The following is a 23,235-nucleotide window of genomic DNA, read 5'->3' as shown; positions in this document are numbered from 1 at the left end:
TTAGTTAATCATTACACTGTGTAAACGCTTTATTTGAGCACAGTATTTCGGTTATCCAGATTAAGTGTTAGGTAAGCAATATACAAGAGGGTCAATGCAAAATGCTGGAGGTCAATATTCACTAAAAATCTCAACAACTTTCTGAACAGAAGGCTCTTAGAGGAATTCTTATACTGAAATGAGATCCTTTTGCTCAAAATGTTTGTGTGTGTGTGGAGTTTCTAAGGGTGCTTCCTCACAACAGTTTATTGAAGCTTGGTGCCACTCATACATGCAGTAGCCCACAGAAATTGTATTTTCTGCCCAATCATAACCAGTTTAACTCAAGAAGTTTTGCCACATTCAGTGGGACTAACAGTGCAATCCAGCCAAACATAATAATTTTTAAATGGCATTAATTTCAGAGGAAAATTTCTGCACGTGCTTAAATCTCCCTTGCTGAAATCAACCCAACAGTAAGGCTGCAGTCTTGATCTCCCTTATTGGTTAGTTCAGACCATTTAACTTATTGGGATGTCTGAATGAATATTGCTTAGGATTTTGCTGCACAGTGATTGATTTGGTGCACCATGCTCTAACTGCCTGCTGAGCAGATTTAGGGTTGCCGTTTTTAGTTAAGAGCACATAAGTTTAAGATCAGTAGTTATATGTTTAAGATGAGAGTGTAAGTTAATTTGAAATTTGCACTATTAGCAATAATTCAATTTGAAATGAAATACTGGCAAGAAATGGAGAGGAGTCTGAAGTCACCATTTGTGTGAAATATTTCCATTTGGGGCGTTAACCCATGAAGATGAAGAGCAAGGTTCAAAAAGCTACAGCACACGACACCTCTGTTGCTATTGGCTCTTTCTGAAACACCTTCTTCTCCACCTCCTGTTCCACCTCCTTTTATTTCCCCATTCGCAAGAGAAATTTAAGTTCTATCCAAATCCTCACACTACTCCTGTTGGGAGATCAGAGTACTGTACTCCATCCCACAGTTGTGCCACCAACAGGCAGTTTCCAAGGACGTGGGTTTTTCTTGTAGCTCCAAGGTTCAGAGCAATACCTCGCTTTGAGAAGAAGACTACATCCCCTTTACAGTGCCAAGACATCCAGCTGAGAGGAAAGTGTACAAGGTATTTAAGAGAAACTCCCAATCCCTATTCCAATTTGTGTCGTGAGTATCTGGCTGTGGCAGAGATGAGGGGCCATAACACAGTGTCTTGTGTGCAGAATGTTTGCTAGGTTCAATATTTGGCATCTCCAGTTAAAGGGATTAAATACTAGATGATGGGAGAGACGCACTGTCTCGTTCTCTGGAGGGATGCTGCCAGTCAGATCAGGAAATGCTGGGTTCAATGGACCAACAGTTTGGCATAAGGCAGTTTCATATATTGTATTTATGTTGTTTCTACCTATGAGGGGAATTCATCTTCATCATACTATTTCTGTTGCTCCGTCAACACAACCATTTCTGCTTTCCAGGTGGAACAATCCACCTCTCCTCCCCTTGTGTGTTGTTCTGGAGGTTCTTCCAGCCCCCCAGCCCCCCGAGTGAATAAGAGGGAGGCGCTGGGAGGTTAAAGGCCCCATTGCACTAACAGGAGGCATTGGGTTGGCTTCACCTAGCACACTGGTTTAGCTGAATCCAGCCCAATGCCTCTGAATTCTGTGAAGAAACAAACAATGTTCTATATCCAATACTATCAGAAATGTTCTGGTCTATTTGATTGGAAAATTAGAAGCGTGGTGCTTTGAGGCCCGGTGTATGGCTTGAACTTAGTTGGGCAATTTACTTGAGCCTCAGCATTATTCTGCAAAACTGATGTTATACTGCAGTATCAGATGCAGGTGCAAAGGAGTAATCCAGGGGATAAGTCCCGTATGTCTCCACATTAGCCAGCCAATTGACTCAAGCAAAGCACAAAGGCCTGGCCCTGCGCATTGTCCCCAGTGTCTGGTACTCAGCAATATGTTGCCTCAGAGCATGGAGCTCCATTTAATGATCATGGAGGACAGGTGGGCTTTGAGGCACAGAATAGCAAGGAGCAAGCAGGAGGAGCTTTGAAGGAGTGGAGCTACAGACAGGTGTAGCATGAGTGGCTAAATAAGGAAGGAAGGAAGGTATTGTAGGAGGAGCTTAAGTGAGGAAGTTGTAGTAGCCACACTTCTTGGTGGTGTTGGCTGCCACTTCAGCTGGTTCTTGGCCCAGGTCCCAGGTATAAAGTAATATTCTTCTTTAAAGGAAAGGAAAGCAATTGCTGAAGTGTGCCTTCTCCATGCCCTTGGAAAAGATGGAAGAACTGAAGCTGGACTGGGATGTGAAACGATTTGAAGTTGGTGAGGTGGAAGGGATTCCTCTTACAAAGGAGATCTGTGAAAGGTGGCATAAAATCTGGGCTTTCCAAGCCAAGCCTGATGACCTGCTTATAGCAACCTATGCAAAGGCAGGTGAGTATGCAAGCAGGAAAGATAGGGGGTGCTACTTAGGCACCTTTGACTTACCAGGCACATAATGTGACCCAAGACTTGCAGTTGTTTCCACTAGACCTTTGCATCGATTGGATGCAACACACCAGAAAATTATCTTGCTCAAGAAGACCCATAAACATTTTCAAGGAGTTCAGAACCTTCTGGTGGATTGTTCCCATTGTACCATATTTTAAAATCTCTGTGAATGCATTTGTGACTCGTGGATTTGCAAACAGGACCTATTGTTTATAACGAATGTGGATGTTGCCCATGAAATGCCTGCTTTCAGTAGATGGTAGTATGATTCATAGTGATACGCCTTGTGATTGCTTGTCACTGAAAGCACATAATGTTGTTGGACCTTCAAAGGGTTCAGAAGATAACATTTAATGACCCAGACAAATTCAGGCTGAACATGAAAGAATTGAGGATCTGTAAGCGGAAGCTTTCAAACTTTATAGCCTATACTATTTTTGCAAATGCGTGTTTCAAATCCCAACAAAAATCTTCCTCTGCTGCTTTTCCTCCACCCCATAACCTCTCCCATATAACCTTTTCAACTTTAAAAGGGGGGCGTTGGACTGCTATTATAAATGCAAGTGTGAAATGTGTAGTTTGTCCCTCATGAAGGATATGTCTACATTACATGGACAATATACACAGGAAAACAGCCAGAACTGGATACCAATGGCCGCTACAAGCAGCAGGCATGTGAGGAAGGTCACGCCTTCCTGGTGGTAGGTCATAAGGTTCATAAGGCTTTTCTTGCATTTTAAGGTGGGAGACATAGCTTTAAAGTTATACATATATTCCTTATGCATTCTGCACTCTCAGTTGACAAATGTATCCTTGATGCCCCCCAATTTATATTTATCTAAAAGCAACATTTGTTGTTATTTGCTCAACAAAGGTCCATATAGTTAAAACTATGGTTTTCCCAGTAGTGATGTATGGAAGTGAGAGCTGGACCATAAAGAAGGCTGATCACCGAAGAATTGATGCTTTGAATTATGGTGCTGGAGGAGACTCTTGAGAGTCCCATGGACTGCAAGAAGATCAAACCTATCCATTCTGAAGGAAATCAGCCCTGAGTGCTCACTGGAAGGACAGATCCTGAAGCTGCGGCTCCAATACTTTGGCCCCCCCATGAGAAGAGAAGACTCCCTGGAAAAGACCCTGATGTTGGGAAAGATGGAGGGCACAAGGAGAAGGGGACGACAGAGGACAAGATGGTTGGACAGTGTTCTTGAAGCTACCAGCATGAGTTTGACCAAACTGCGGGAGGCAGTGGAAGACAGGAGTGCCTGGCATGAACTGGTCCATGGGGTCACGAAGAGTCGGACACGACTAAACGACTAAACACCAACAACAACCAGCATTGAGCTAGCCAAACCACCCGTTGCTTTTAGATGGGAGATGTGTGTAATGTGGATTCTAATATTTTCTGGCTCCAGTCCATGAAAAATTATGGACTCGTAAATCTTTTGCCACAAGACCAAACTCTTCTTTTGTTTCTTATTATCAGGTACAACATGGACACAGGAGATTGTAGACATGATCCAATGTGACGGCGACATTGAGAAATGCCAACGTGCTTCCACTTACGATCGGCAACCTTTTATCGAATGGGTGCTGCACAAGAATTTGCCCACTGGTAAGCTACAGAGCTGCAGGTCAACTTGTGTAAAGTTATCAGATAAAATATTGCTAAGAAATTCAAAATAATATCCATATTATGAAAGTGTTCATAAAGAAAATGGAGAGGCTAATACGACCCAGGATTATTTGCTGGAATGTCATATTTCATTCTGAAAGAGGCAAAGTGAGTGTCAGAAAAGGACTGTTAGGACGTCAATGCTTATTTTTTCTTGTCACTCGTCTTAACTGCCAAAAGCAGAAAATGGCTCCATATTCTCCTTCCTCAAGCCGTACTGTTGGTTTTTTGCCTTGAAAAAATTATCAAAAAACAAAATCACCTAAAATATATCATGAAATAGAATAAAGATATGAATGAAAAGAGAAAAATAGAAAAGCATTGAACAAATTGTCCTAAGAGGAGGGTCAAATTAGCCGTGAAGTCATCAGTGGCTAGGATGACTCTGAATGTTCCAGACAACATTCTGAGACTAGATGAAGATATGAGATCATTTTTTTTCAAAGCCCCTGAAGGCAAAGCCCCAAGGACACTGAAAGGAGATAAACATTTATGTTTTCCACTAGGCTAAGATCTAGCAATGCATTAGCATTGCACGTGGGTCTTGGAAAGTCTGGTCTGCAGCCCTACAAAATGGTATTGGATGGATAAGGTTAAAGCATACTGTTCAATAACAACGGCTTGTTTCTCAGGCTTGGATAAAGCTGAAGCCATGCCCTCACCAAGAACACTGAAAACTCATCTTCCTGTACAACTGGTGCCTCCGTCGTTCTGGGAACAAAACTGTAAGGTAATGGGTTGGGCAGGAAGCTTGGCAAGCAGGTTAGCGTCATACTAGGATTGGGCTCAGAGATCTCCACACAGTCATGACGCTTACTGAGTGACCTTGGGGGGCAGCTACTGTATCTCAGCCTAACTTACCTCCACAGGGTTGTGTGAGGATAAAATGGAGGAAGAACCACAGATGTCTCCTTGACTTCCTTGGAATTGCAGTGTCCAGTTGAATTGCAGCTGAATAGAATACTGGCAGGTTTCTAGAATATTGTATCCCACTCAATGAGTAGGGAGAACTTTCAGGGATTCCAGTGAATGCCCTGGAGTTGGTTTCCTTTGAATGAAGTCACTGGACACTGATGGCATTTCTGTAAAATCAGAATTTATTTACAGATATATACAGAGGCTGAGCATAATTAACACTCCAACATATCCTACTTCTCTATTAGGTTTTCCAGTATGGCTCCCCAATGCCATAGCACTGGATTCTCATAGAGAGCAGGTCAGGTCTCTGTGTCCCTTTCAATCTCAGTGCTATTGTCCTCTTTTCCTTTCTTTCTTTTTCTTTCTCACATACCCTCCAACATTTCTCCAATGAAAACAGGGACGCCCTATTCAATAACAGCAACAATAACAAGAATAATATTATTTATACCCTGTGCATCTGACTGGGTTGCCTCAGCCATTCTGGGCAGCTTTCAACATACAGTGGTACCTCAGGTTACAAATGCTTCTGGTTACAAACGCTTCAAGTTACAGACTCCGCTAACCCAGAAGTAGTACCTTGTGTTAAGAACTTTACCTCAGGATGAGAACAGAAATTGTGTGGCAGCGGCGCAGCGGCAGCGGCAGGCCCCATTAGCTAAAGTGGTACCTCAGGTTGAGAACAGACCTCTGGAATGAATTAAGTTCTTAACCAGAGATACCACTGTATATAAAACATAATTAAGCATTTTTAAAAAAACTTTCCTATACAGGGCTGCCTTCAGATGTCTTCTAAAGGTTGTATAGTTACTTATCTCCTTTGTTCGGGGGCCGCATAACTGCATACCCTCTGAGGAAAATAGAGATGTCCTAAGGAAAAGCGGGACATTCCAGGACCAAATAAGAAATTGGGATGGCTTCTGTAAATCCAGAACTATCCCTGGAAAATAGGGACACTTGGAGGCAATATAGGGGAACATGAGACAGATACCAGTAAAATGATCTAATTCATGTTTAAGAACATAAGAAGAGCCATGTTGGATCAAACCAAAGGCCTATCTGTTCTCATCCAGATGCCTATAGAAGCCCAAGAATAGGAAATAATAAAAATGATCCTCTCCTGCTGTTGTTCCCCAGAGACAAGTATTCAGAGGCATACAGCCTCTAATATGGGATACCATCCTGACTAGTAGCCATTGATAGCCTAAACCTCCATGAATTTGTCTAGACCCCTTTTAAAGTTGTCAAAGCTGGCGGCCATCACTGCATCTGGTGGGAGCAACTGCCATCATTTAACTATGCGCGGTTGTGAAGAGGCAGTTTCTTCTGCCTGTCCTCCTGAGTCTTCCAAAATCGAACTTCACTGGACGGTCCTGTGTTCTAGTATTATGAAAGTGCACTTGCACTTTCTCCACTCGCGAATAATGGTCTCTTCTCACTTCTATGCCCACCGCAGGTCATCTACGTGGCAAGAAATGCCAAAGACAATCTGGTGTCTTTTTATCACTTCCACAGAATGAATCAAATGATGCCTGAGCCAGGAACATGGGAAGAATTTTTTCAGAAATACATGGATGGAAAAGGTGAACGGAATGCTTTGGGCCATGATTCCTACATTTCTTTTTTTAAAGAACTCAATCATTTATATATGTATTTTAAATTCAAGTAGCAAACTGATAATGGGAAGTTAAAAACTTTTTGCCAAACTCTGCACATGGCTCCTTTCTAGTTAGAAGGGGGAAAACAGACTCAAGCTTCATTCAGACAAGATGCAACTGCTGCTGCATATAAGACCAGCTTCTGATCTGGGAATAAGAGCGCAATCTGTTTTAGATGGGATTGATTTATGAGCCAAGGGAGGAAGCTGGGATGAATGGAGCAGAAGGCATCCTGTTTAGGAAGTCGCCTGCCTGTTCCTCATTTCGGAAGAGAATGTGCCCCTTGGTCCATTTTGCTACAGTCTTGATGTTCAGGCAATTATCTTTTTTATTTAGGAACAAAGATTTATTTATTGAGCACGCTAAATGTTCTGAGTTTGGGTGTGATTTGAGAGTTGTTCCATCACAACAAACTCTGATCATAGCAGTTATCCAGCTTAGTCCCCTGAATCGGTGTTGTCTAACCACGACCTGGGAATAAATTAATTTTTATTTTTTTAAAAATGTCTTTCCTGTCCTTGTAGTCATGGAACTGTTTGGCCCCAGTGAATTTTCTTCTGTCATGAACAAGCTGACATATATTTTGTAAATCCGTAACATGGCCTTGTTTAAGTTTATAGTCTCTTTAGTCTGTGATATGAAATTCTTCCTTAAGCTGTTTAATTCATTTTTATCCCTTAGTGCTCTGGGGTTCCTGGTATGATCATGTAAAAGGCTGGTGGGAGGCGAAAAATAAGTACCGGATTCTTTACCTCTTCTATGAAGATATAAAAGAAGTGAGTGTTTATTTTTAGGCTTCAGGCCACAAACACTAGACTACAGGGATTTAAAGCTAAGATTGACTTAGTAAAGTAAACATGTGCAGGATTGCATTGTTGGTTAACAGTCGGTTTATTTTCCTATTCCTGGTTAATTCCTGGATTTAATTCCCTCCCTTTCCACAGAATCCAAGATGTGAAATTCAGAAGATCCTGAACTTCCTGGAGAAGGACCTGGAAAAGGAGGTTCTAGATAAAATAATCCATTACACACAATTCGAAGTCATGAAAAATAATCCCATGGCAAACTACACCTTTTTGCCTCCAGAGATCCTGGACCATTCCATCTCACCATTCATGAGAAAAGGTGCTACTGGGGGCAGGGGCCATTGTTTTTTCTACAGGGGTACAGCTCAGGGAGCAGAAGGCCTGCGTCTTTTGCACTATGGTCCTGATCTCCTACCCTTTCCACTCCTATAATAATAATAATAATAATAATAATAATAATAATAATAATAATATTTATTATTTGCACCCCGCCCATCTGGCTGGGTTTCCCCAGCCACTCTGGGCAGCTTCCACAGAGACCAAAAATACACTAAGATGCCACACATTAAAAACTTCCCTGAACAGGGCTGCCTTAAGATGTCTTCTGAATGTCAGGTAGTTGTTTATCTCTTTGACATCTGATGGGAGGGCGTTCCACAGGGCGGGCGCCATTACCGAGAAGGCCCTCTACCTGGTTCCCTGTAGCTTTGCTTCTCGCAATGAGGGAACCGCCAGAAGGCCCTCGGCGCTGGACCTCAGCGTCTGGGCAGAATGATTTTGAAAAACCTTTTTTGGAAATCTTGGCTGGGTGCAATTCAGCGGGACTCCAATCACAGGTCAGCCTTATCTGTTCTCTAGTGGTGTGTTGATCTGTGCTTGCTGGATATTGTGTGTACAAGCAATCCTCTTTTTGCAGGGGGGTTCTGTTCCAGACCCTAGCACACATCAGCAGAGCATGTGTAAGCCCGTTCCGCCATGCTCCAACCTGTTCTGCCCCTTTTAATTACATCTTGGGGGATACTTTTGGGTTTGGTGCCGTGCGTGTGTGTGTGATCACCCATCATTTGGAGGCTCCTAAATTGAGAGTTTCTTGTGCTGATGGTATTGAATGGGGACAGAAGACTTGTAAGCACATGCAATAGTAGCTAGATGGTGTGGGGAGGCAGAACTGCACCTGAGAGAGAGGAGCTGTATTAGATGTCTAACAACACTTACTTTAGTTTTAATATGTACATAAGCAGCAGTTCTCTCCAAGCATATGAAGATGTGTGTTGGGGACTGTGCCCCGAGTTTTTTAAAGGCCTAGTAATAGGATTAAATCATTTTTCCTATGTGGCGCTGTGGTCTAAACCACTGAGCCTAGGGCTTGCCATTGAGAAGGTCGGCGGTTCAAATCCCCGCGACGGGGTGAGCTCCCATTGCTTGGTCCCTGCTCCTGCCCACCTAGCAGTTCGAAAGCATGTCAAAATGCAAGTGGATAAATAGGTACCGCTCCGGTGGGAAGGTAAACGGCATTTCCGTGCGCTGCTCTGGTTTTTCCACATAATCCGGAAAAACTGTCTGTGGACAAACACCAGCTCCCTTGGCCAGTAAAGCAAGATGAGCGCTGCAACCCCAGAGTGGTTCGAGACTGGACTTAACTGTCAGGGGACCTTTACCTTTACCTTTAATGGTAGTTTGTTCCCAATAGTTGTGGGGTTTTTTGCTAGTATCTTTCAAATTTGTGACCTTTGAACAGTAGAATTAATTTTTTTAACTGAAACTGAATATTGTCTGTCTTTGGCTTTCTCTGCTCTAGGAACTGTTGGGGACTGGAAGAACCATTTTACTGTGGCACAAAATGAGAAATTCGATGCAGAGTATAAAAAGAACATGGCAGGAACTTCTCTGACTTTCCGCATGGAACTTTAAGCAGGAACAGTGTAAACTCTATTATCCTCTTAGTACAAAATAAAAAAATTCCTTCCAGTAGCACCTTAAAGACCAACTAAGTTAGTTCTTGGTATGAGCTTTCGTGTGCATGCACACTTCTTCAGATACACACGATACACATGCACACGATACACATGCACACGAAAGCTCATACCAAGAACTAACTTAGTTGGTCTTTAAGGTGCTACTGGAAGGAATTTTTTTATTTTGACTATGGCAGACCAACACGGCTACCTATCTATCCTCTTAGTACGTTACATTATTAAAAACACAACCTTATAGAATACACATTTGCCTGATTAAACTCGGTATAGCTTAATTCTGAGAAGACATGCATAGGATTGCACTGCAAAAGTCTTAATCCATCACACTTTCTTGTACAATTCCTTTTATACTTGCTGGTCTTCATTATCTTCTTCAATATAAAGTATATTGTGGCAATCATTTCAACCTAAATTGGTGAATTGAAGATGGAGCTATGTTGATTGACAAAAGGGGCTTCTGTTTGCCTAGTGGCAGTTCCTACCCCACCCTCTCAGTCTCTAACACAGAATTTGGGAGTAAATTGTGTGTGTGTGTAAAGCAGAAGTTTGGAAAGGTTTGTCCTTGGGGTGAAATGAGGATCCTTTCATCCCTTCATTCTTTTTCATATTCAAAGTGATTTCTTGCGCCAATTCCTAGGGTTCCCAACTGGTTTATTTCAGGGGAGGGCAGGTAGGGGACTGTCCTGGAGGCAGAATGAAAAACAACGCTGGAATGGGATTGAGAGTTTCCCAATCCAGCATTTTCTTCTCTTCTGCCTCTGAGGCAGCCCCACCTCACCCGTTTCTCCTTGAAATGATCCATTCATTCTCCACTCCACTTCAATGAAATACAGTGGTACCTCGGATTACATACGCTTCAGGTTACAGACTCCGCTAACCCAGAAATAATACCCTGGGTTAAGAACTTTGCTTCAGGATGAGAACAGAAATTGCGCGGCGACGGTGCGACGACGGTGGGAGGCCCCATTAGCTAAAGTGGTGCTTCAGGTTAAGAACAATTTCAGGTTAAGAACGGACCTCCGGAACAAATTAAGTATGTAACCCGAGATACCACTGTAAATATATCCTATGTCCAGTATTCACTCCTGTCTCTCAGCACCCCTGTCTCCCTTGGTCAGTTTTTGTCCTCTCCTCCTCGGACTTGCTCAGGAAGAACAAAAGGTCATACAGCAGTTGCTCCTTGTGGCAGAGATGGCAGGACATACTCTGTCTGCTCACTTCTGCAGCCCCACATCTTGTGCCAGGTGCGCATGCACACTCATAACCCCCTCTCCTCTTGAGCCCCGTCCAGTTCTTTCCCTTTATCTGCACTCCCAACACTGAACCCTGGAGATGGAGGTTAAATATAAGAGGGGAGAACACCCACCACTACCAGTGTCTACACTAAGGTTACCAGATTTTTTTCAATGAATCTGGGGACACTTTTCAACTTCAATGGATTTTGTATGGGGACTGATTTGTAAATCCGGGGACTGTCCCCGGGAAAATCTTGTAATCTTAGTCTACACATTTGCTGAGACAGGCATGGGAGAGGGGAGCTCGACAGGCACATTTGCAGGACATTGTGGGAACCAGGACATTTGCAGGCACCATGTCGGCAAAGCCTAGGGGTAGGCAATACTGAGCTGTTGTTGTTGTTTAGTCGTTTAGCCGTGTCCGACTCTTCGTGACCCCATGGACCAGAGCACACCAGGCACTCCTGTCTTCCACTGCCTCCTGCAGTTTGGTCAAACTCATGCTGGTAGCTTCAAGAACACTGTCCAACCATCTCATCCTCTGTCGTCCCCTTCTTCTTGTGCCCTCCATCTTTCCCAACATCAGGAGGTGGCCAAAGTATTGGAGCCTCAGCTTCAGGATCTGTCCTTTCAGTGAGCACTCAGGGCTGATTTCCTTCAGAATGGATAGGTTTGCTCTTCTTGCAGTCCATGGGACTCTCAAGAGTCTCCTCCAGCACCATAATTCAAAAGCATCAATTCTTCGGTGATCAGCCTTCTTTATGGTCCAGCTCTCACTTCCATACGTCACTACTGGGAAAACCATAGCTTTTACTATACGGACCTTAAAAATGCTGAGCTAGGGTACCCCAAAAGTGTGTTGAGGTGTGAGGCACCATCCTGCATTTGTGGCACAAGGCAGCAGGTTTTATCATCATCAAAAATCAAAACACGGAAGAGAAGATATGCTTAGGATGCGAGCAAGCATTAATATTATACAGTAAAGATAAAGGGACCCCTGACCATTAGGTCCAGTTGTGACCGACTCTGGGGTTGTGGCGCTCATCTAGCTTTATTGGCCGAGGGAGCTGGCGTACAGCTTCCGGGTCATGTGGCCAGCTGACCAAGCCACTTCTGGCGAACCAGAGCAGCGCATGGAAACACTGTTTACCTTCCCACCGGAGTGGTACCTATTTATCTACTTGCACTTTGACGTGCTTTCGAACTGCTAGGTTGGCAGGAGCAGAGACTGAGAAACAGGAGTGCACCCCGTCGCGGGGATTCGAACCACCAACCTTCTGATCAGCAAGTCATAGGCTCTGTGGTTTAACCCACAGCACCACCCGCGTCCCTAATAATATATTATAATATTATACAGTACTGTGGGACAAAGCTCCTTGTAAAACTTAGAGCTGCGCTTTGACCCTTCTGTGGTCCCATATCCCGCCCCCCGCCCATTATACGCTTTTTAATCTACTGTGCTGTACACTTAACGTGGGCTTTTTTTTGTTAAGGCGATCATTGCTCCACCTTGTTCCACGGTATGACTGCAACAGCTCATTGTTTATTTTCCACCCGCTTTTATCTAAAGAGCAAGCACAGCCACCGCACATGTGAACGAACTGCGGGAAAGACTAGGAGACGAAAGATTTTCCCCACTTTCCCCCACTTATTTGTTTGTTTTGCAGCACAGGAAAATCTTTACTAAAAGCTTAATAAATTAAAAAGTCTGTTCGCGGTCTGATCCATTCCAAGAACCAAAAGGACTTTGAAATAAGCAAATATGAGCAACTGAAGAGGTTGGTGGGAGATTTATTTATTCTTTTAAAAACTGTACAGCCAAGTCTTTCAGGGACGGTGTTGACGCTGCCTTTCCGGCCGCCCTCCTCCTCTCCCCCTGGTATTTCCTCTCCACTGTCATGAAAGAGAAAAAGAACTCGGGGGGCGTGGCTTGCGGGCCGGTTGCCAAGGCGACCCAAGAAGAGGCGGGGAGCCGTCATTCTGGTCAAGCCCTTCCTCGTTTCGCTGACGACAGAAGCGCGCGCGGTGGGAGAGCCGGTGACGAAGGCGGAAGTGCTGCCAACTGAGGCGCTGAGGGAGCAAACGAGCCTGGCTTTCCCTCCGCCGCAATGGAGGTAAACCGGGGAGAAGGACTCGAGGGGTGGGGGGAAACGGCGGACGTGGGCTCTGGACTTCCCCCTCCTCAGCCCTCATTCATAGAGGGGCCTCCGCCTCCGCCACTTGCGGGTTCTCCCCGTTTCCCAAGTGGAGGGTTAGCGGGGGGATGAAGCTAACCCGGGGTTTGTGGTGAGGGCTTCCTGGTTTGGCTTCGTCTCCTGTTTTTTCCAGGGGCATGGAATCTCATAGAACCGTAGAATTGGAAGGGACAGCCGAGGGTCATCTAGTCCAACCCTCCTCAGCTAGATCGTGCATGATAGGTGGGCATCTTCCCCAAACCATCCCTGTTCAGACGGGTCTCTTCCCCAACCTCAACACAGGAGTTGCACTAATAATAATAATAATAATTTATTTATACCCCGCCCATCTGGTTGGGTTTCCCCAGCCACTCTGGACGACTCCCAACAGAATATTAAAAACACAATAAAACACCAAACATTAAAAACTTCCCTAAACAGGGTTGCCTTCAGACGTCTTCTAAAAGTCAGGTACAATGGACATTCGGGTTGCGAACGTGATCCGTGTGGGAAGCACGTCAACGTCTGCGCCGGTCGTGATTTGGTGCTTATGTGCATGCGCAAAGGGCTATTTAGTGCTTCTGCGCAAGTGCCAAATTTCGCGCAAGTTCGGCACGCTGCGCAACCCAAAGCATCTGTAACCCAAAATAAGACTGTAGTTGTTTATTTCCTTGACATCTAATGGGAGGGTGTTCCACAGGGTTGGCACCACTACTGAGAAGGCCCTGTGACTGGTTCCCTGTAACCTCACTTCTCGCAGTGAGGGAACTGCCAGAAGGTCCTCGGAGCTGGACCTTCAAAAGCTAACAATATTGGTCGGATGCTAGGACCGGAATCCTGGGAATTCCAGGAATAAGTTCTATTGAACTGCATGGGACTTACCTCTAAGCACACCTGAGTAGAATTGCACCTCTTAATCAGGTTTGACCCCCCTCCCCCAAATGTGGTATATGTAAGGCTATGAACTTCGTATTGGCCTTTGCTGCTTCGCTTTTAAAGCAGCAGCCTGATATACGCGGAAGTCAAATCCGTCAAACTGTTACCTGTATGGTACAGCATCTCAGAGAGTGCAAGTAGAGGAACTTGGTTTAGTGTGTGGTAGTTTTTAAAAATTATTTTGAACCTTAGGTGATTTTAGGTAAGTGTAAAGGCTCTCTTAGCAACAAACAAACACATTCCTATAGATCCACAGTATGGAGAAAAGATTACTGAGGAGATGTGTATGAAGCACAGTGAACACCATAAAGCACTGTATGGATGCTGAGTGTAATTCCCATCACTTTACGTCTGTGCTAGGAACATTTATTTGGTAAGCCTCAGTGTGCCAGACTGCTGTTAAAAGACACAGAATGAGGGCTGAAAAGAGATGGCAGCCCTAAACCAGTGTTGGAAAGTGAGATATGAAGCTTAAATCTAGGTTATGGGCACAGCAATGAAATGTCTAGATGTGCTTTTTTATAACAAGAATACAAAGCTGAAAATGAATGAACTGCAGCTGAAAAATTATGTTCATTTTCCACATAGTCTCGTCCTTCCCCTGCCCACCCCCCTAATATTCTTAAGAGGGTCTCTTCTCCAGTCTTCAGAGAGTAGCTGGAAGTGGGGAGGCAGAAAAAGTTCCTTTCCTTCCACTCCACAGTTTTAGTCTGAACTCTTAGGCTCAGAAACTGCTTGCACCAATTAAATTCCCTGTCGCAAAATGCACCTAGAACAATGGGAGTTTCGAACATTGCCCTAAACATCTGCTGGCACTATGAATTCAGCTTTCGAACACTGGAATGAAACAGGGTGGATAAACTACATCTTTTAGCAAAGGTAGCTTTGCAATTGTAGTGACTAGGCCTTGGAAACTTTTTTATTCTTCGCGTTGTTGTGAAGTATTAGAAAATATGAATGCCATGTTTATATACTGAATGGTTGTTAGTAGTTAGCATAAACACACAACTATCTGTTCATTCCTGATATTACAAATAAAAAGTATCCCTTTGTGTATGCAAAAATGGATGTTTGTGTGCTTTGGAAACATCAATGGTGCTGATTACAAGGTAACAAGATTGACTGGCGATGAAAGTGGATTAAAACTAGTAGAAGGTTGAGAAGGTGATCAAAGAAGAATGAAGTGGTAAAATCAGGAATGTAATGGACATATGCTTGCAACAGGAGTGGGAAACTTAATTATTTTTTGAAAAAATGTATTAAATTTAAATAATTTGGATGGATTTGTTAAAATTTGAAAGCTAATAAAAATACTTTAAAAAAGAAATAAAAAGAATCCCTTTAGATTAAGTTGTAAACTATTCTACACATTTTTGCTAATAATCCCAAGCTGTTTAACCTGAACATGAAGCCCCGTGTTATTAGTCATCTGGCAATTTAGGGTGGTGTTCCATTAACATACTTTTGACACCCACCCAACTCGCCTCCTTTTTACTTGATCCAGGTGAGGCAGAATACCACACTCCCTGTCATCTAGCCTGTCATCAAGAGACGCCTGTCATCTAGCCAATAGCTTATCAGGTCCCAGAAAACTACTAAACACTTAGAAAGGAGTAAGCTCCACTGAAGACTTAATACTTAACGAATTAAGGTATTGAATTGCTCTTTAGGCAATTCTGTGTGTGCTAACCTGGGATTGTGCAGTAGTGGCCTTTTTATTTGCCTATTATGTTGTGCTATTTTTTTTTTATTAATAGCCATTGTATCTGCTTTAATAGTGTTATTGATTTAAATGGTCTCTTTATTGCTGTAAGCTTCTTTGAATACACTTTGGGGTGGAATAGTAGTGTAGGGATGGAGAAACAAATAACAAAATGGTCTGCATGCATCAGGCTTTTATCTGTAATTTTGTTTGTTTCAGCTGCAAGATAGCGGTCAAGAAATGGCAGCTTCGCCTGCCACATCCACAACTGGCAAGTCAAAGGTAAGGTTTCCTTATAAATATAATTTGTTCCAGTAGTAATAGATCGACAAAAGGAGGTCTGTCTGTAGGTGGCATTAAAAAACGTTGCATTTTCAAATGTAAGAACTGGCTCTGCGTTATTTGCAGAAAGTGAAGTCATTGCAGCCATTAAAAAGTAATCTTTGTATGCAGCAAAGGTTTATTTAGCAAGTACAGCTGGCAGCTATTGCAGGAAACAAATGTACCTACCAGCCCTCTGAAAAATGCTTCAAATATTTGGTTTTCATTTCCTCCTGATTGCTCATTTATGTAACAAACCTTTTTAAAGGTTTGTGCTTTCTATAGTGTTCAGCAATTTAGTCTATAGTTCCTCCTGAGCTTCATCTGTTTGCCAAGCCTAATATTTTGGTGTGTCTGAAGATGGTCAGCCATTTTTTAATTTGACATGCCTCCAATATGTTTATATGTAGACTCCTTTTGAAATTACATCAGATAAACTGAAAATGTGTTTGGAAATCATTGTTCTGCAGTAATTCAGGTTGCGTCTTCCTAACCTTGAGCCTATGAGAGCTGGCATCTCCCCTTGGCTAAAGTGGACTAGTTTTTTTCTTAGCAAATGAGTGCAGGTGATTCTATTGTCACTGCTTTTCGAGCTGTAAAAAGCCAGAATAGTAATTTGAGATACCATCTTTACAGAATAACATAGCAAGTGCACAGTTATTGTGGTACTGTAGGCTGTGTTGCCTAGTGCTTTTCAGGGCCGAGTGCCTAATTCTCTTTTACTGCTTCTGTTCTGAAAGGGTTATCCCACTTTGTAGGACTGGTGGAGACAAATACATTCAGCCCCTGCTAACGTTGAATCAAACGTTTGCAGGATGCTTTGCAAACTGCAGCATATTTCTCCAGAGTTCTTTGTGAAGCTTCGTCTGGTGGAATGAAATAGGGCAAGCATTAAAAGTTAGCTTGATGTTCTGAAGTTCAATACCCTTAACTGCTATTTAGAACATTATTTATTAATTTTGCAGCTGGATACTTTACCCAGAGAAGATCTTATCAAATTTGCAAAGAAGCAAATGATGCATGTACAGAAAGTGAAATCCCGATGTTCAGGTACCTCCCTACTGATGTTGGTTTTCATTTTCATTTATTTCAAAACAGCATAGCAGACTGCATGAAGCATATAGTCCAAAAAAAGGCCCACCAGTACCATTAGCTTCAACAAATAAGAGTCATGAGACCAAAAAAAAAGAGCTTTCAGAAATCCTGGGGAAATGGCGTGAATATCTGCCGGGCTTGGATCTGTTCCTGCTGATGTTAGGGATAATAACGGCCATGAATAAACCAAATTAGCTGTATAGAAGAAACTTTGGGGTTGCAGAAAAGTAGAATAGTATGTGAAATGAATGAATTATCCTTATTCATAGAAAACACTGTTTCCCCTTAGAACTGGAGAAAGAGATTGAAGAAATGAAAACAAAACCTGCTGGTGGAGGAACTGATGATATTCTTCAGGTGGGAACACATAACTTACCAAACACTCTTGAGGCCGGTAGGGTGGCAGAACTGTTGCAGCTTCCCAAGCCCTGCCAGCTCACACCAGTTTGAGTGGAATATGGGGGCAGTTTATTGTAACTTTTCACTTAGCCAGCTCCAGGCTGATGTAATTGGGGAGGAGGCTGAGGACCAGGGCCATTGGGGAATCTGCAGTGCTTTCGATCCTGAAAATGGAACACTTTCTTGGGGCTTTCCATTTTGTTACCACTGGCAGAAGGATCCCCAGCAGTAGCTTTCTGCGTGTCTGGGTGAAGCAAAGGCAGAGCCTCCATCGGCAGCAGAGAAACAACTACACACAGTTCTTAATGCCCCCAGCCATCAACACAGACTGGTGGTAGGATTATACTATTAACGCATCATATATTGTGCAAGGGCTTTTCATTTCCAGTAAATGCATGTTTTGGTTAGAAGGAAATAAGCTCTGCCTGTGTCATACCACTGAGACTCCTTTTCTCAGCTGTCTGGCAGGTCATTGACCTACGAGTTAAAATGCGGGGCATTGTGTTTTATTGAAAATTATCCTTTTTTGGATTTCCTCCTAAAGTGGGCTGCTTCTCATCTCATGAGATTTGAAGATCAATTTGCTACAAGTGTTCCTCAAACTATAACTGCCTGTTGCAGCATTTACTGGTCATCTTAATGATAGTGAGCAACTGAAAGCTTGGTTTGAGCGTAAGCTTAACTGTCAGGGTTTAGCATTACGTTCATAAGCCTTGGACATGTGCACTCCCATCTCCCCTAACCCACACCAGAGGAAATTGGAAGCTTTCAGTTCCATTCCATTAACCACAGTTTAGTGCAATGCTTGAAACCAAACTTTTTCAAGCTGGCTTATTTCAGTAAAGTAGTTAAGATTAACCACAGTTTAGGGTTTGGACATACCACTAAACTGTAATTAGCTAAAAATGACAGTGAAAACTTTTAAGTCTTCTCGTGGTTACACCTGAGAAGAGGGGGAAATGGCAAATCTGATGCTCAGTCACATGACTGTAAGCATTACGCACAGCCAATAAGTAATTACATGATTGTTATAATAATCTCATACCCATGTCTGTTCCCCTCTCCTAGATCAGTGCAGTAAATTCATTAGTTAAGCTTCAGATAAAGGAAATTTCAGAGCATAGTTAGGTTAACCATGTTGTGTATTCAGATATGGATGTGTTTTCAAACAATGTTGTTATTAGATTTTACCAGACTTCTTAGTAGCCCCAGAACTGCCCCAGTCAGAGCCATGAGTATATCCCTGGCCAGGTTCTGATTGATTTAACAATGCTTTCTGTCTAAGGATGACTTTCCAGACAAGAAATTATATCTCAGTTAACTTTAGAGTGAATATCTCTGTGTGGTTTTAATGTAAATGGAGCCTGAGGATCAAGCCCATGATTCTGGCACATGATCAAACTGGGTTTGGTGCTGAAGTGGGTTAATAACTCAGCCCATTGAGTGCAGCTGAAGAACTCTCAGTCTCCATTTATTCTGTGGCACAAGAAGCAAATGTCAATTAAAAAATGAGACACCTTTCAGCATCTTAAAGAAATACAATTCCTCTTGTGTTTTTGTTTATAGTGAAGTGGGTTCTTCCTTCATGCTCTGTCCTTCTTAAAATTAGGCCCTCACAGAGAGGCTGGATGTTGTTCTTCTGGAGAAAGCTGAAGTCCAGCAGCAGTGTCTAGCTCTGAAAAAAGAAAATGTGAAAAGGCAACAAGAAGCAGAGGTACTCCCTAATTCTAGCTTATTTAATATATTTCTGTCAAAGAGAGCCTTTCCTGTCTTTTAATCCCTTTGGCTCTATTCCAAGTTCACAAGTGTCTCTATTCCAAGTTCACAAGTGCACTGCCCCTTTCCTTGATCCTAAACCAGGGAGGCACAGCAGATACGAGTGTATTCTCTGGGGAAGAGATATTCAGTAGGCTGGGGGTATCTGATGTGGTGCCCTCCAGATGTTGCAGGACTACAACACCCATCAGCCCCAGTCATCGCAACCAGTGGCCAGGGATGATAAAGTTGTAGTCCAGTAGCAACCGGAGAGCATCACATTAGCTATCTGTGGGCCAATGGTAAGGCTTACTAATCTCTCAACCTTTTATTGGAAATTGCTTTAAGCATCCATTTTTTTTTTAAACCAGAGCTCTTGCCAGTGCCTAGACATGTGAGGTGGCACAAGTGTTATTCCCAGCAGATGAAGTATTAAGATATTTCCAAAACATTAAACAATTGAAACACTTCTCATTTATCTGGCCTCTCAAGTTTCCCATTTTAGAAATCTCTCAGAAGTATATCTTGCCACCAAGAACAAAATGTGGTTTAAATTCTTTTTGTCTGTAAAATGTGTTCTGCTGCTTTTTCTGGTATGTATGTCAGTTAAGAGATGACAACTGCCATTAGATATAAGGCACACAGTTACTTAAGTTGGAAGTTGCATGCTCAGTTTTGTGAATGGAATGGAGAGCAATAAAGTAGATTAAATATATATTATTTAAGCAGACTGAGAGTAAATCTTGGGCAACCTTTGAAATCCTATTTTGTAATAGGTCAGATTTGTATTTTGCCTTTAATTGAAGAAATGTGTTTTCAGCTTGGATGGGAAGGCAGATGTTGATGAATTAAGCCAGTTGTGCAGATCTCCTATACATGTTTTTGTGTCTGTCTTTATTCCTAGATTGTTCCCTCTGTCAGATGGGATTGGGGAGTGAGGATGGGTATTGGGTGGGTTTCGGTTTGATTTTGATATTTTAAGTGCTGTAAATTGGGTATACACTTACAAAATGATTAAAATATGCATATATGCTCTGAATATTTTATCATTAGGCTGCTCTCGCTCAGGAAGGAGAATTGCAGAAGAAGTTTGCACAGTTGAACACTGACTACCTGAAAGAAATCGAAGGTCTTAAGAATGAAACCATAGCAACACAGTCCAAATATGATGATACTATTGCCACGTTGCAAAAGGAACTGCTTGCAGAAAGGAGCAAGCAAGAGCAGCTCACAGAACAGCTTAATTGTCAGAGTAATAACCACGAAGAAATTAAAAGGCTACAGGAAGAGGTCCATCAGACTAAGGCTGCCTATGAGGAACAAATATTGAATCTGAAGAAACAGTTGGAAGCTTCCATTGAGGGTAAGAAGGAGGAAACTGCCAAACTGCAAGATGTCATTGAAAGTAATTCTCAGTGTTACCAAAGGGAAATGGATAGATTAGATGAAGAACTAGGCAAACAGAGGACTGCTCACCAAAAGGAGGTGTCTGAGTTGACATGTCAGCTTGAAACCGCTGTCAAAGCATGTGAAGAGGAGCAAAATAAGGTAGATCAGCTAAAGCAGAACTTAATAGAGCAATACAGGGTAAAAGAGAAGGACATGCAGGATGAATTGCGTGCTTGTAAAGAGAAATATGAGCGTGAACTGGAATACATAAGGCAAACTCTAACGAAAGATGTAGACAGCCTAGAATCTGGAAATGTGCAGTTGGAAACGGAAATGGCAGAAAAGACCAGACATTTAGAAAATGCTTTAAAAGAACTGGAATCTCAACACAGTATATTACAAGATGAGTTAACCTACATGAACAATGTTAAGATGAAACTGGAAGTGGAAATCCAGCATGCACAGGATGAATTCTTCCACGAAAAAGAAGATCTGGAGTTCAAAATTAACGAACTGCAGCTTGCCAAAGAGGATCACTGTGGCGTAGTTGAAAAACTAAAATCGGAGTTGAAGGCAGTAACAGAACAACACGAGAAGACTATAAAAGAAAATAGTCTGGAAATTGAAGAACTGTTAGAAAAGCATAGAAGGGAAATTTGTGATCTTAAACAATCAGTATCATTAAGTTTAGAGAGAGAGAATCAGTCATTGGCTCTTGAGATAGTGGATCTTAAAGAACAATGTCAGAAGCACCTACAGGAGAAAGAAGATGCAATTGCTAGTTATGAGAGCTTGCGTGAAACGATGGAAACCTTTCAAACAGAATTGGGGGAATCAGCTGGGAAGATAAGCAGAGAATTTGCATCCATGAAGCAGCAGCAGGCTTCAGATGTTGATGAACTACAGAAAAAGCTTAGAGCTGCTTTCAGTGAAAAGGATGTTCTCCTTGAGACTGTAAATCAGCTCCGGGAACATACAGAACAACTTTCCTCCAAACTCGAGGAGCTGGAAGAACTAAGGCATAAAATAGGGACTCTCCAGGAAGAGAATGAGAAACTTGTTGCTTCTCTTCATCAAAGAGAGGCTGCAGTGAAAGAACTGGAAGAGAAGGAGAGTGAGCTTTCATCACAGAACGATAGCATCCTAGACAAACTGAAATGCTCTGCTGAGACGATAGAAAGCCTCCAGGGGAAATGCATAGAGGAGAAGGCAGCGGCTGAGGAACATCAGCAACGGGTTGAGGCTCTTAGCCTTTGCAACAGTGAATTGGAGCAACAGGTAGAGGAGTTGATGGCGAAACTGAAAGTGGGAAAAGAAGAGAACCAACTGAAGCTGGAGGAATTGGAACAGCAGATTGAAGCTCTTCGGCAAGATAAAGTGCACCTCTCATCTGAAGTAGCGAGTCTACATGATGAAAATAACAAGCTCAAGGAAGACAGGGACCAAGCAGGGAAAGAGCTGGAAACCATTGCCTCTGAAAAGCAGGGCTGGATTGTGTCTCAAGAGAAAGCAGATAATTTAGAAACGAAATTGCAAACAGTCTGTGAAGAGAAAGACCATTTGACTAAGGTACTTGAGGAAGAAAAGGCTTTCAGATCTCTTGTCATGAGTCAGCTCTGTAGCCTCCTTGAGCAGATGGGCTCCAGAAACCCAGAAGAAAATGAAGGCGAAGATGTAGCCGGTCTGCTGCAAGCTGCGAATGAATTATTTGCAAAAATGAAGCAAGAGATACAAAGTCTGAACTCACAAAAGGATGAAAACGTACTTCTACGGGAGGAAATGCAGAGGCTGCAGGAAGAAAATGCGGCTCGTTGCATGGAACTCAGAGCTCTTTTGGACGATTATGAAAATGAAAAACTCCTGTTAAGAGAAGAGTTGGAAGGGGCTGTTTCTGAAAAAGAAGCCCTGCAGCTAGATATCCAGGAGCTGAAACACGCCAGTGAAAAACTCAGGAATGAGAACCAAGACATTTTAGTTTGTATGGAAGATCTATCTGAAAAGCATGCACTCTGTGAAAGCAAAATAAAAGAGCAAGAAGAGGAGCGGGAAAAATTAAGCTTAATCCTTGAGCAAAAAGAAACGGAAGTGAGAAACGTGCAGGCTGAGCTTTCTTTGCTGAAGGTTAGGGTTTTATTATTGAATTGCTCCCATTTATCCCCCAAGCCTCTTTAGAACAGAATTTGGGAAAGTAGTGGGAATTGTGAAATTCTTTGGTTACAGTCTTTTGCTCTTACATGCAAAAGAAATACCACAAAACGTGAACTCTTCATATCTCTTGTGAGGTTGGTGAGGATGATTTCATACTTTGCGTGATAGACTTGTCTACTGCCTGTATAGCAGTGTTGTGGTACATGCAGTAAACACAACTCTTGTGTGAAAGCGTGCTTCCTCCTTCCATCCCCAGATATAAGCATTTATAGATTGGAACCTGGGTTACGGGTTGGATTTGTGTTCTGAAGATTAATTATCCCTGAGTTCACAATAACTCTTGAAAACTATTATTTTTGAGTGGCTGTTAATTTGGTCTTGTTTGAGTGCCACTAAATGCATTTTAAGATTGTGTTAGGTAGTCAGGGGTGAAACTTCTATGTTCTTTATTGATTTCCCCCCAAAATTCTAGAAAATGAAAGTGAGCTAGGGTCTTCAAGACTTTTAGTATTCTTCACTTTGAGACACTTTAGAGGTGATGAAGCAATGAAG

At 42.6% G+C, this 23,235-nt stretch overlaps 2 protein-coding genes across 2 annotated transcripts in view; both read left to right on the top strand.

Annotated features, from left to right (window-relative positions):
• Positions 1-919: 919 nt before the first annotated feature.
• On the top strand, positions 920-9,926 carry LOC310706192 (sulfotransferase 1C1-like). The gene is made up of 9 exons (XM_083501593.1): positions 920-1,121; positions 2,231-2,436; positions 3,983-4,111; positions 4,804-4,901; positions 6,546-6,672; positions 7,429-7,523; positions 7,692-7,872; positions 9,352-9,500; positions 9,739-9,926. The coding sequence occupies exons 2-8, from the start codon at positions 2,265-2,267 to the stop codon at positions 9,462-9,464; spliced, it is 915 nt and encodes a 304-aa protein (XP_083357719.1). The 5' UTR covers positions 920-1,121; positions 2,231-2,264; the 3' UTR covers positions 9,465-9,500; positions 9,739-9,926.
• A 2,836-nt stretch (positions 9,927-12,762) lies between these two features.
• The window catches only part of GCC2 (GRIP and coiled-coil domain containing 2), a 31,340-nt gene continuing 20,867 nt past the window's right edge, over positions 12,763-23,235 (top strand). Inside the window, exons 1-6 of the mRNA XM_083501445.1 lie at positions 12,763-12,878; positions 15,796-15,858; positions 16,863-16,947; positions 17,282-17,349; positions 19,001-19,105; positions 20,200-22,656. Of these exons, the coding sequence (XP_083357571.1) occupies positions 12,873-12,878; positions 15,796-15,858; positions 16,863-16,947; positions 17,282-17,349; positions 19,001-19,105; positions 20,200-22,656 (2,784 nt within the window). The 5' untranslated portion in view covers positions 12,763-12,872. The remainder of the gene's footprint in view (positions 12,879-15,795; positions 15,859-16,862; positions 16,948-17,281; positions 17,350-19,000; positions 19,106-20,199; positions 22,657-23,235) is intronic.

Source organism: Podarcis liolepis (assembly GCF_965112155.1).
Source record: "Podarcis liolepis genome assembly, chromosome: 4".
Lineage (NCBI taxonomy): Eukaryota > Metazoa > Chordata > Lepidosauria > Squamata > Lacertidae > Podarcis > Podarcis liolepis.
The sequence above is the reverse complement of the archived record's forward strand: the minus strand, read 5'-3'. Positions and strand labels throughout refer to the sequence as shown.

What these genes read in the sequence shown, in the direction of transcription:
- LOC310706192 (XM_083501593.1), top strand. Translation starts at nt 2,265, where the DNA reads ATGCCCTTGGAAAAGATGGAAGAACTGAAGCTGGACTGGGATGTGAAA. An exon ending in AGCAACCTATGCAAAGGCAG is followed by an intron (nt 2,437 to 3,982) that starts GTGAGTATGCAA and finishes TCTTATTATCAG; the next exon opens with GTACAACATGGACACAGGAG. An exon ending in GCACAAGAATTTGCCCACTG is followed by an intron (nt 4,112 to 4,803) that starts GTAAGCTACAGA and finishes CTTGTTTCTCAG; the next exon opens with GCTTGGATAAAGCTGAAGCC.